This window comes from Pseudophryne corroboree, chromosome 3 (genome assembly GCF_028390025.1).
Source record: "Pseudophryne corroboree isolate aPseCor3 chromosome 3, aPseCor3.hap2, whole genome shotgun sequence".
Lineage (NCBI taxonomy): Eukaryota > Metazoa > Chordata > Amphibia > Anura > Myobatrachidae > Pseudophryne > Pseudophryne corroboree.
The window spans coordinates 127,061,194-127,073,888 of NC_086446.1; the positions used below are offsets into that span (position 1 = coordinate 127,061,194).

Sequence of the window (12,695 nt, forward strand, 5' to 3'; positions counted from 1 at the left end):
TAGTGGGGTCCTGTCCTCTATCAGAGCATTCCCTGTGTGTGTGCGGTGTGTCGGTACGATTGTGTCGACATGTTTGAGGAGGAAAATGAGATGGAGGCGGAACAATTGCCTATTATAAAGTTGTCACCCCCTAGGGAGTCGACACCTGAGTGGCTGAGCTTATGGAAGGAATTGCGTGACAGTGTCAGTTCTTTACGAAAGACAGTTGACGACATGAGACAGCCGGCTAACTCAGCTTGGGCCTGTCCAGGGGTCTCAAACGCCATCAGGGGCTTTAAAACGCCCGTTACCTCAAATGGCAGACACAGACACGGATACTGACTCCAGTGTCGATGATGAGGAGACAAACGTGACTTCCAGTAGGGCCACACGTTACATGATTGAAGCAATGAAAGATGTATTGCATATCTCTGATAATACAAGTACCACTAAAAAGGGTATTCTGTTTGGTGAGAAAAAACTGCCTGTAGTTTTTCCTGTATCCGAGGAATTAAATGAAGTGTGTGATGAGGCGTGGGTTTCCCCCGATAAAAAACTGATAATTCCTAAAAGGTTATTGGCATCATACCCTTTCCCGCCAGAGGATAGGGCACGTTGGGAAACACCCCCTAGGGTGGATAAAGCGCTCACACGCTTGTCTAAACAGGTAGCACTACCCTCTCCTGATACGGCCGCCCTAAAGGAACCTGCCGATAGAAAGCAGGAGAATATCCTAAAATGTATATACACTCACACGGGTGTTATACTGCGACCAGCAATCGCCTCAGCCTGGATGTGCAGTGCGGGCGTGGTCGGATTCCCTGACTGAAAATATTGATACCCTAGATAGGGACAGTATATTACTGACTATAGAGCATTTGAAAGATGCATTTTTATATATGCGTGATGCACAGAGGGATATTTGCCGACTGGCATCAAGAGTTAGCGCGCTGTCCATTTCTGCAAGAAGAGGTTTATGGACGCTGCAGTGGTCAGGTGATGCGGATTCTAAAAGGCACATGGAAGTATTGCCTTATAAGGGGGAGGAGTTATTTGGGGTAGGTCTATCAGACCTGGTAGCCACGGCAACTGCTGGAAAATCCACATTTTTACCCCAGGTAGCTTCTCAACCTAAGAAGACGCCGTATTATCAGGCGCAGTCCTTTCTGCCCCATAAGGGCAAGCGGGCAAAAGGCGCCTCATTTCTGCCCCGTGGCAGAGGGAGAGGAAAAAGGCTGCAGCAAACAGCCAGTTCCCAGGAACAAAAGCCCTCTCCCGCCTCCGCAAAGTCCTCAGCATGACGCTGGGGCTTTACAAGCGGACTCAGGCACGGTGGGGGCCCGTCTCAAGAAGTTCAGTGCGCAGTGGGCCCACTCGCAAGTGGACCCCTGGATCCTTCAGGTGGTATCTCAGGGGTACAAATTGGAATTCGAGACGTCTCCCCCTCGCCGTTTCCTAAAGTCTGCTTTACCGACGTCTCCCTCAGACAGGGAGGCAGTATTGCAAGCCATTCACAAGCTGTATTCCCAGCAGGTGATAATCAAGGTACCCCTCCTGCAACAGGGAAAGGGGTACTATTCCACACTATTTGTGGTACCGAAGCCGGACGGCTCGGTGAGACCAATTTTAAATCTAAAATCCTTGAACACTTACATACAAAGGTTCAAATTCAAGATGGAGTCACTCAGAGCAGTGATTGCAAACCTGGAAGAAGGGGACTATATGGTCTCTCTGGACATCAAAGATGCTTACCTACATGTCCCAATTTACCCTTCTCACCAAGGGTACCTCAGGTTTGTGGTACAGAACTGTCACTATCAGTTTCAGACGCTGCCGTTTGGATTGTCCACGGCACCCCGGGTCTTTACCAAGGTAATGGCCGAAATGATGATACTCCTTCGAAAGAAGGGAGTTTTAGTTATCCCTTACTTGGACGATCTCCTGATAAGGGCAAGATCCAGGGAACAGTTGGAAGTCGGGGTAGCACTATCTCAGATAGTGCTGCGGAAGCACGGTTGGATTCTCAATATTCCAAAATCGCAGCTGATCCCGACGACACGCCTTCTATTCCTAGGGATGATCCTGGACACAGTCCAGAAAAAGGTGTTTCTCCCGGAGGAGAAAGCCAGGGAGTTATCCGAGCTAGTCAGAAATCTCCTAAAACCAGGCCAAGTCTCAGTGCATCAATGCACAAGGGTCCTGGGAAAGATGGTGGCTTCTTACGAAGCAATCCCATTCGGCAGATTCCACGCAAGAACATTCCAGTGGGATCTGCTAGACAAATGGTCCGGGTCGCATCTTCAGATGCATCAGCGGATAATCTTGTCACCAAGGACAAGGGTGTATCTCCTGTGGTGGTTGCAGAGTGCTCATCTTCTAGAGGGCCGCAGATTCGGCATTCAGGACTGGGTCCTGGTGACCACGGATGCCAGCCTGAGAGGCTGGGGAGCAGTCACACAGGGAAGAAATTTCCAGGGCTTGTGGTCAAGCCTGGAGACATCACTTCACATAAATATCCTGGAGCTAAGGGCCATCTACAATGCTCTAAGCCTAGCAAGACCTCTGCTTCAAGGTCAGCCGGTGCTGATCCAGTCAGACAACATCACGGCAGTCGCCCACGTAAACAGACAGGGCGGCACAAGAAGCAGGAGGGCAATGGCAGAAGCTGCAAGGATTCTTCGCTGGGCGGAAAATCATGTGATAGCACTGTCAGCAGTGTTCATTCCGGGAGTGGACAACTGGGAAGCAGACTTCCTCAGCAGACACGACCTCCACCCGGGAGAGTGGGGACTTCACCCAGAAGTCTTCCACATGATTGTGAACCGTTGGGAAAAACCAAAGGTGGACATGATGGCGTCCCGCCTCAACAAAAAACTAGACAGGTATTGCGCCAGGTCAAGGGACCCTCAGGCAATAGCTGTGGACGCTCTGGTAACACCGTGGGTGTACCAGTCAGTGTATGTGTTCCCTCCTCTGCCTCTCATACCCAAGGTACTGAGAATCATAAGAAGGAGAGGAGTAAGGACTATACTCGTGGCTCCGGATTGGCCAAGAAGGACTTGGTACCCGGAACTTCAAGAGATGCTCACAGAGGACCCGTGGCCTCTACCTCTAAGAAGGGATCTGCTCCAGCAGGGACCCTGTCTGTTCCAAGACTTACCGCGGCTGCGTTTAACGGCATGGCGGTTGAATGCCGGATCCTGAAGGAAAAAGGCATTCCGGATGAAGTCATCCCTACCCTGATCAAAGCCAGGAAGGATGTAACCGCACAACATTATCACCGTATTTGGCGTAAATATGTTGCGTGGTGCGAGGCCAGGAAGGCCCCTACAGAGGAATTTCAACTGGGTCGTTTCCTGCATTTCCTGCAAACAGGACTGTCTATGGGCCTAAAATTAGGGTCCATTAAGGTTCAAATTTCGGCCCTGTCGATTTTCTTCCAGAAAGAACTGGCTTCAGTTCCTGAAGTTCAGACGTTTGTCAAGGGGGTACTGCATATACAACCTCCTTTTGTGCCTCCAGTGGCACCTTGGGATCTCAATGTAGTTTTGGGGTTCCTAAAATCACATTGGTTTGAACCACTCACCACTGTGGACTTAAAATATCTCACATGGAAAGTGGTAATGCTGTTGGCCCTGGCTTCAGCCAGGCGTATCTCAGAATTGGCGGCTTTATCCTATAAAAGCCCTTACCTAATTTTTCATACGGACAGGGCAGAATTGAGGACTCGTCCTCAATTTCTCCCTAAGGTGGTTTCAGCGTTTCACCTGAACCAGCCTATTGTGGTACCTGCGGCTACTAGGGACTTGGAGGACTCCAAGTTGCTGGACGTAGTCAGGGCCCTGAAAATATATGTTTCCAGGACGGCTGGAGTCAGGAAATCTGACTCGCTGTTTATCCTGTATGCACCCAACAAGCTGGGTGCTCCTGCTTCTAAGCAGACTATTGCTCGTTGGATTTGTAGTACAATTCAGCTTGCACATTCTGTGGCAGGCCTGCCACAGCCAAAATCTGTGAAAGCCCATTCCACAAGGAAGGTGGGCTCATCTTGGGCGGCTGCCCGAGGGGTCTCGGCGTTACAACTTTGCCGAGCAGCTACTTGGTCAAGTGCAAACACGTTTGCTAAATTCTACAAATTTGATACCCTGGCTGAGGAGGACCTGGAGTTCTCTCATTCGGTGCTGCAGAGTCATCCGCACTCTCCCGCCTGTTTGGGAGCTTTGGTATAATCCCCATGGTCCTTACGGAGTTCCCAGCATCCACTAGGACGTCAGAGAAAATAAGAATTTACTTACCGATCATTCTTTTTCTCGTAGTCCGTAGTGGATGCTGGGCGCCCATCCCAAGTGCGGATTGTCTGCAATACTTGTACATAGTTATTGTTACAAAAATCGGGTTATTATTGTTGTGAGCCATCTTTCCAGAGGCTCCTCTGTTATCATGCTGTTAACTGGGTTCAGATCACAGGTTATACGGTGTGATTGGTGTGGCTGGTATGTGTCTTACCCGGGATTCAAAATCCTTCCTTATTGTGTACGCTCGTCCGGGCACAGTATCCTAACTGAGGCTTGGAGGAGGGTCATAGGGGGAGGAGCCAGTGCACACCAGGTAGTCCTAAAGCTTTACTTTTGTGCCCAGTCTCCTGCGGAGCCGCTATTCCCCATGGTCCTTACGGAGTTCCCAGCATCCACTACGGACTACGAGAAATTGAATTATCGGTAAGTAAATTCTTATTTTTTGTGCGATTTTGTTGTCAGCACATTCATCTATGTAAAGAACAAAGTATTTAATAAGAATATTTTATTAATTCAGATGTAGGATGTATTATTTTAGTGTTCCCTTTTATTTTTTTGAGCAGTGTATATGTGTGTGTGTGTGTGTGTGTGTGTGTGTGTGTATATATATGTATGTATGTATGTATGTGTGTGTGTGTGTATGTATGTATGTGTGTGTATATATATATATATATATATATATATATATATAATATATATGTATAGCCCTTAGGGAGTGTCATTTATTTTTATTTTTTGGATATATTTATACCTTTTGGTTCTTAATTTGCTGTTGTTTTACACAAGTGGCGCAATAATCTTTCTATTCTTTTATATATATATATATATATATATATATATATATATATATTTTGTTAATCCAGCTGCAATTGTAATGTCAGCTCAGCCCCAGCAATGTGGTAAACCTCCATGGTTTATACTGTATATACAAATTTATGTTTTAGCACTCGCTTATTCTTTGACCATTTGTGCTCTTATGTTTCATGTTTATTATAATTTACAAAACAATGTATATATTATTATTATTATTATTATTATTATTATTATCTGCTGACAAAACTGGGTAGTTGCCAAAACAAAAGAAAGTTCCTATATGGGGAAAAACTTCAGGCATTTAGTGGCTACAGTCGGGAGGAGTTATGCAGATGAAGGGTTAGGAATGACCTGCTTTAAAGGCAGAAAATTAATTTAAGGGTCCTTTCCCAGTTGGGTTTTACTGGTGTCTTCTAACGCTAAGAAAAGTGTGTAAATGAGTATGTTGGATTGAGCCCACACCTTCTATCTGTTGCACAGTTGCTTTTACAATGCAAACTCCAAATGCATTGGGGTCCGTAAAGGTACTAAAACCCCTTCCCCTCTCCCCTGAACACTGCAAATACTGGTCAACCACTTTTTACTTGCAACGTCACTGATGAGCTAAAACATCCCTCTCTTCTGCCTTATGTATCGCTTTCCCTTGTGGATTTTTACTCCCACTACAAGTAGTTTTGCAGGGCTGCTGAATATTTTGGCAATCTCATTTTTAGGTTGCAGAGGTAAGAAGTTGCGCAATGTTTTTCATTCCTCACTGCAGTTGCCAATTGATTATTTACAACCTTTATTACATGTTAATGCCCCCCGCCCCCCCTCCCCGCACACCTTTTTTATTTTTCTACTTCAGTCACAAACTCTTGAACGTGAAAGCCAGTTAATAGGAGCAAAATCACAGAGACAAGTCAGTGACTAAAGGATGACTAAACAAATTACACCAAAGATGATTGTGTTATTTTTTTCCATTTTCAAATTCGGCTAATCTCTAGTTTGTGTGTTCCCTGCAGACGTGTTAGCACATAGTACCCTAGGGGGTAGATTGGTTATTAAGGGAACAGTTGCATTTACTGAGCTACACTACTAGAGGCACATACACATTATCACGTCATTCTGACAGTTTTGCAGGCAACCATGCGTCAGTGTGAGGGACTGGTAGCTCTCTAAGCTTTTATTGTGATCTCCTTTCATTGTGCGCTGCACTGTTGTACAGGAGAGTGAACAGTAAGCTTAATGCAGTGTAAGTATGTAACACTTCCCCATTGTGAATCTGTGTGATAGTTTATCACATTACAGTGAATTAGTGGGCATTGTATCCAACACTGATGCCTTGTAATGTACATCGGGTTCAGTGCTGTTGGTGTATCGTGGCATGCACACTGGCATGGGTTTGTTGGTTTTGCCTTGCCACTTCTTTCCACATTTTCTTGAGCTCCAACCTCAGATATTGATCAGTGGAACAAAGTGATTGAGCAACTGGGAACGCCCTGTCCAGAATTCATGAAGAAGCTACAGCCTACAGTGAGGACATATGTGGAAAACAGGCCCAAATATGCAGGCTACAGCTTTGAGAAACTGTTCCCAGATGTTCTGTTTCCTGCAGACTCTGAGCACAACAAATTAAAAGGTAAGAGGTTTTTTTTGTGCTTCCTGTAAGGGTTGGAAAGGTGCACAAAGGCATGAGCAATGGAAACGGTATTACCAAACATAAGTGGCGTCAGGTATATGAATACCTGTATTGCACAGTATTGCCTTGGGAAAACAGGAATTGGAATTTAAATGTTTGTATCAGCATCATGCAGGTCAAGCACTACTCAACATTTTTTTAGAACATTGGGGCAGATATATTAACCTGATATATGCACCAGCCAGTCAGCTCCAATATTTAAATGAACAGTTAGGAGTTGATTGGCTGGCATTTATCACCTTGCATTTATCACTGGTTTATCACTTCCTTATGCCTTCTGCAGGTTAAAACATCTGCCCCATTATTTCCTGGTGCCAAACCATGTATTACTATATGGTGTTAGACTGCCATGGATTGGGAACTCATAGTACATTGGACATATAAGGGTATATTTTTAAACTGCAAGTTTTCAAATTTGAAGATGTTACCTATAGCACCCAATCAGATTCTAGCTATTATCTTCTAGAAGGTGCTAGATAAACGATAAATAGAAACTGGTTGCCATGGGCAACATTTCGACATTTGAAAACCTGCACATTAGTTAATATACCCCATATAGAGCAGCCGTTAAGGTTAGTATAAGTTGGCCACATCTGTTAGCTGTGAGACTGGACGTTACATTTGCTTATTATAAATCCCACAGTAAGTGCAGCGACTAAAACTTGAGCTGTCCGCACATGTAAGGGCACAGAAATCGATCATAGTAATTGATACATAGAACACAGTTTGAGTACTAAACTCATTGCCTTGTTAGTTATACTAGCTTTGATCTTTTAAATGCATGCTTGCAGGTATACAGATGTATATCTGCAAATATGTATCGTGGCTACATCTGCGGTAAACGTGCACTCTCGGCGCGCCTACCCGTGCCGAACTGCGGGATTTCAGCAAGTTTATGGTGGTTTCGAAATTACACTTAACTTGACCTATTGATTATCTTTGAGGCCTTGGATATTCCAAATCACGTCTGTAACCTTTCAATAATTTTATTTATATAGCGCTCTTTCTCCAATAGCGCTCAAGGCGCTTTTACCTGTCATCCTGTACCACAAGTTAAATGCACAGATACTAAAGCATTATTCAGCTTTATTTTTATGTATCTAGCTTGAAGTAGCAATCTTGTTTAGAAAAATCTCTCTTAGTTTTTTTGCTTGTTTCTTTTTGTTAGAACTAGAATCATTGCTGGGTTATAAGAAGATTTGTGATAAATAACACTTTATATTGGTTTCTTTCTTCGAGTTGCTATCGATTTATAATTCTACAGAGTGTCCTGTGACTATTATGTCACCCACAGTTACAAGACGTGATGTAATGAGCAGAGAGTCTTTGGAACACCACTCTCTGAGCTCTGCTCCCCTTTCTCCTACCTGTACAATTGCATAACATGCTGGGAAACATAGTAGACACTACTCCAGAGAGATTTTGAAAATTTAGATTTCTCTGGCTGGGTCCACAGGATAACATTGGGATATGCCGGAGCAACAGCGGAAATGGCACCGATATGGTCACGAGCTTTCTGGCCTCCCAGGATGCATCAGGGCTTCACCATATAATCCCATCCACTGACTCGGTCAAATCAGTTTTTTGTTTGTTGCGGCAGGAGCCGGACCATGATCACAGGGCTGCTGTTAATAAAGCAGCCTGAGGCTTTTATTATGATATTTTTATAGTCTTACTATGGTTTCTCTGACGTCCTAGTGGATGCTGGGAACTCCGTAAGGACCATGGGGAATAGACGGGCTCCGCAGGAGACTGGGCACTCTAAAAGAAAGATTAGGTACTATCTGGTGTGCACTGGCTCCTCCCTCTATGCCCCTCCTCCAGACCTCAGTTAGATTTCTGTGCCCGGCCGAGCTGGATGCACACTAGGGGCTCTCCTGAGCTCCTAGAAAGAAAGTATATGTTAGGTTTTTTTTTTACAGTGAGACCTGCTGGCAACAGGCTCACTGCAACGAGGGACTAAGGGGAGAAGAAGCGAACCTACCTGCTTGCAGCTAGCTTGGGCTTCTTAGGCTACTGGACACCATTAGCTCCAGAGGGATCGACCGCAGGACCCGTCCTTGGTGTTCGTTCCCGGAGCCGCGCCGCCGTCCCCCTTACAGAGCCAGAAGCATGAAGATGGTCCGGAAAATCGGCGGCAGAAGAATTCAGTCTTCACCAAGGTAGCGCACAGCACTGCAGCTGTGCGCCATTGCTCCTCATACACACTTCACACTCCGGTCACTGAGGGTGCAGGGCGCTGGGGGGGGAGCGCCCTGAGCAGCATTAAAAACACCTTGGCTGGCAAAATAATCACAATATATAGCCCCAGAGGCTATATATGTGATAATTACCCCTCCCAGAATCCATAAAAAAGCGGGAGAAAAGTCCGCGAAAAAGGGGCGGAGCTATCTCCCTCGGCACACTGGCTCCATTTTCTCTTCACAGTGTAGCTGGAAGACAGCTCCCCAGGCTCTCCCCTGTAGTTTTCAGGCTCAAAGGGATAAAAAGAGAGGGGGGGGCACTCAATTTAGGCGCAATATTGTTTATACAAGCAGCTATTGGGGAAAATTCACTCAGTGATAGTGTTTATCCCTACATTATATAGCGCTTTGGTGTGTGCTGGCATACTCTCTCTCTGTCTCCCCAAAGGGCTGTGTGGGGTCCTGTCCTCAGTCAGAGCATTCCCTGTGTGTGTGCGGTGTGTCGGTACGGCTGTGTCGACATGTTTGATGAGGAGGCTTATGTGGAGGCGGAGCAGATGCCGATAAATGGGATGTCGCCCCCTGTGGGCCGACACCAGAGTGGATGGATAGGTGGAAGGTATTAACCGTCAGTGTCAACTCCTTACATAAAAGGCTGGATGACGTAACAGCTATGGGACAGCCGGCTTCTCAGCCCGCGCCTGCCCAGGCGTCTCAAAGGCCATCAGGGGCTCAAAAACGCCCGCTCCCTCAGATGGCAGACACAGATGTCGACATGGAGTCTGACTCCAGTGTCGACGAAGTTGAGACATATACACAATCCACTAGGAACATCCGTTACATGATCCCGGCAATAAAAAGTGTTACACATTTCTGACATTAACCCAAGTACCACTAAAAAAGGGTTTTATGTTTGGGGAGAAAAAGCAGGCAGTGTTTTGTTCCCCCATCAAATGAGTGAATGAAGTGTGAAAAAGCGTGGGTTCCCCCGATAAGAAACTGGTAATTTCTAAAAAGTTACTGATGGCGTACCTTTTCCCGCCAGAGGATAAGCTACGCTGGGAGATATCCCCTAGGGTGGATAAGGCGCTCACACGTTTGTCAAAAAAAGGTGGCACTGCCGTCTTAGGATACGGCCACTTTGAAGGTACCTGCTGATAAAAAGCAGGAGGCTATCCTGAAGTCTGTATTTACACACTCAGGTACTAGACTGAGACCTGCAGATAGTGCTGCTGCAGCGTGGTCTGTAACCCTGTCAAACAGGGATACTATTTTGCGAACATAAGACGTCGTCTTATATATGAGGGATGCACAGAGGGATATTTTGCCGGCTGGCATCCAGAATTAATGCAATGTCCATTCTGTCAGGAGGATATTAGAGACCCGACACTGGACAGGTGATGCTGACTTTAAAAGGCACATAGAGCCTTATAAGGGTGAGGAATTGTTTGGGGATGGTCTCTGGGACCTCGTATCCACAGCAACAGCTGGGAAGAAAAATTTTTACCTCAGGTTTCCTCACAGCCTAAGAAAGCATTGTATTATCAGGTACGGTCCTTTCGGCTTCAGAAAAGCAAGCGGGTCAAAGGCGCTTCCTTTCTGCACAGAGACGAGGGAAGAGGGAAAAAGCTGCACCAGTCAGCCAGTTCCCAGAATCAAAATTCTTCCCCCGCTTCCTCTGAGTCCACCGCATGACGCGGGGGCTCCACAGGCGTAGCCAGGTACGGTGGGGGGCCGCCTCAAAAATTTCAGCGATCAGTGGGCTCGCTCACAGGTGGATCCCTGGATCCTTCAAGTAGTATCTCAGGGGTACAGGCTGGAATTCGAGGCGTCTTCCCCCCCCGCCGTTTCCTCAAATCTGCCTTGCCGACAACTCCCTCAGGCAGGGAGGCTGTGCTAGAGGCAATTCACAAGCTGTATTCCCAGCAGGTGATAGTCAAGGTGCCCCTACTTCAACAAGGACGGGGTTACTATTCCACACTGTTTGTGGTACCGAAACCGGACGGTTCGGTGAGACCCATTTTAAATTTGAAGTCCTTGAACACATACATAAAAAAATTCAAGTTCAAGATGGAATCGCTCAGGGCGGTTATTGCAAGCCTGGAGGAGGGGGATTACATGGTATCCCTGGACATCAAGGATGCTTACCTACATGTCCCCATTTACCATCCTCACCAGGAGTACCTTAGATTTGTGGTACAGGATTGCCATTACCAATTTCAAACACTGCCGTTCGGACTGTCCACGGCACCGAGGGTCTTTACCAAGGTAATGGCAGAAATGATGATACTCCTTCGAAAAAAGGGAGTTTTTAATTATCCCGTACTTGGACGATCTCCTTATAAAGGCTAGGTCCATGGAGCAGTTGTTGGTCGGAGTAGCACTATCTCGGGAAGTGCTACAACAGCACGGATGGATTCTATACATTCCAAAGTCACAGCTGGTTCCTACCACACGCCTGCTGTTCCTGGGGATGGTTCTGGACACAGAACAGAAAAAAGTGTTTCTCCCGCAGGAGAAAGCCAAGGAGCTGTCATCTCTAGTCAGAGACCTCCTGAAACCAAAACAGGTATCGGTGCATCACTGCACACGAGTCCTGGGAAAAATGGTAGCTTCTTACGAAGCAAAATTCCATTCGGCAGGTTCCATGCAAGAACCTTTCAGTGGGACCTCTTGGACAAGTGGTCGGAATCGCATCTCAGATGCATCGGCTGATAACCCTGTCTCCAAGGACCAGGGTATCTCTACTGTGGTGGCTGCAGAGTGCTCATCTTCAAGAGGGCCGCAGATTCGGCATACAGGACTGGGTCCTGGTAACCACGGATGCCAGCCTTCGAGGCTGGGGGGCAGTCACACAGGGAAGAAATTTCCAAGGACTTTGGTCAAGTCAGGAGTCGTCCCTACACATAAATATTCTGGAACTGAGGGCCATTTACAATGCCCTAAGTCTGGCAAGGCCTCTGCTTCAAAACCAGCCGGTACCGATCCAATCAGACAACATCACGGCAGTCGCCCATGTAAACCGACAGGGCGGCACAAGCAGCAGGATGGCGATGGCAGAAGCCACAAGGATTCTCCGATGGGCGGAAAATCACGTCTTAGCACTGTCAGCAGTGTTCATTCCGGGAGTGGACAACTGGGAAGCAGACTTCCTCAGCAGACACGACCGACACCCGGGAGAGTGGGGACTTCATCCAGAAGTCTTCCAACTGTTGGTAAACCGTTGGGAAAGGCCACAGGTGGACATGATGGCAGCCCGCCTAAACAAAAAACTAGATATTGCGCCAGGTCAAGGGACTCTCAGGCAATAGCTGTGGACGCTCTAGTGACACTGTGGGTGTACCAGTCGGTTTATGTATTCCCTCCTCTGCCTCTCATACCAAAGGTACTGAGAATAATAAGAAAACGAGGAGTAAGAACGATACTCGTGGTTCCGGATGGGCCAAGAAGAGCTTGTTACCCAGAACTTCAAGAAATAATATGGCCTCTACCGCTCAGACAGGATCTGCTACAGCAGGGGCCCTGTCTGTTCCAAGACTTACCGCGGCTGCGTTGGACGGCATGGCGGTTGAATTCCGGAACCTAAAGCAAAAGGGCATTCCGGAGGAAGTCATTCCTACGCTGATAAAAGCCAGGAAAGAAGTAACCGCAAACCATTATCACCGTATTTGGCGAAAATATGTTGCGTGGTGTGAGGCCAGGAAGGCCCCAACAGAGGAATTTCAGCTGGGTCGTTTTCTGCAC

General features: G+C 46.8%; 1 protein-coding gene across 5 annotated transcripts in view; it reads left to right on the forward strand.

Annotated features, from left to right (window-relative positions):
- LOC135054957 (mitogen-activated protein kinase 8) overlaps positions 1–12,695 on the forward strand; it is a 276,217-nt gene that overhangs the window by 239,702 nt on the left and 23,820 nt on the right. For all 5 annotated transcript variants that reach the window (XM_063958458.1, XM_063958457.1, XM_063958459.1 and 2 more), the window contains one exon: positions 6,526–6,708. In XM_063958458.1, coding sequence (XP_063814528.1) covers positions 6,526–6,708 — 183 coding nt within the window. The remainder of the gene's footprint in view (positions 1–6,525; positions 6,709–12,695) is intronic.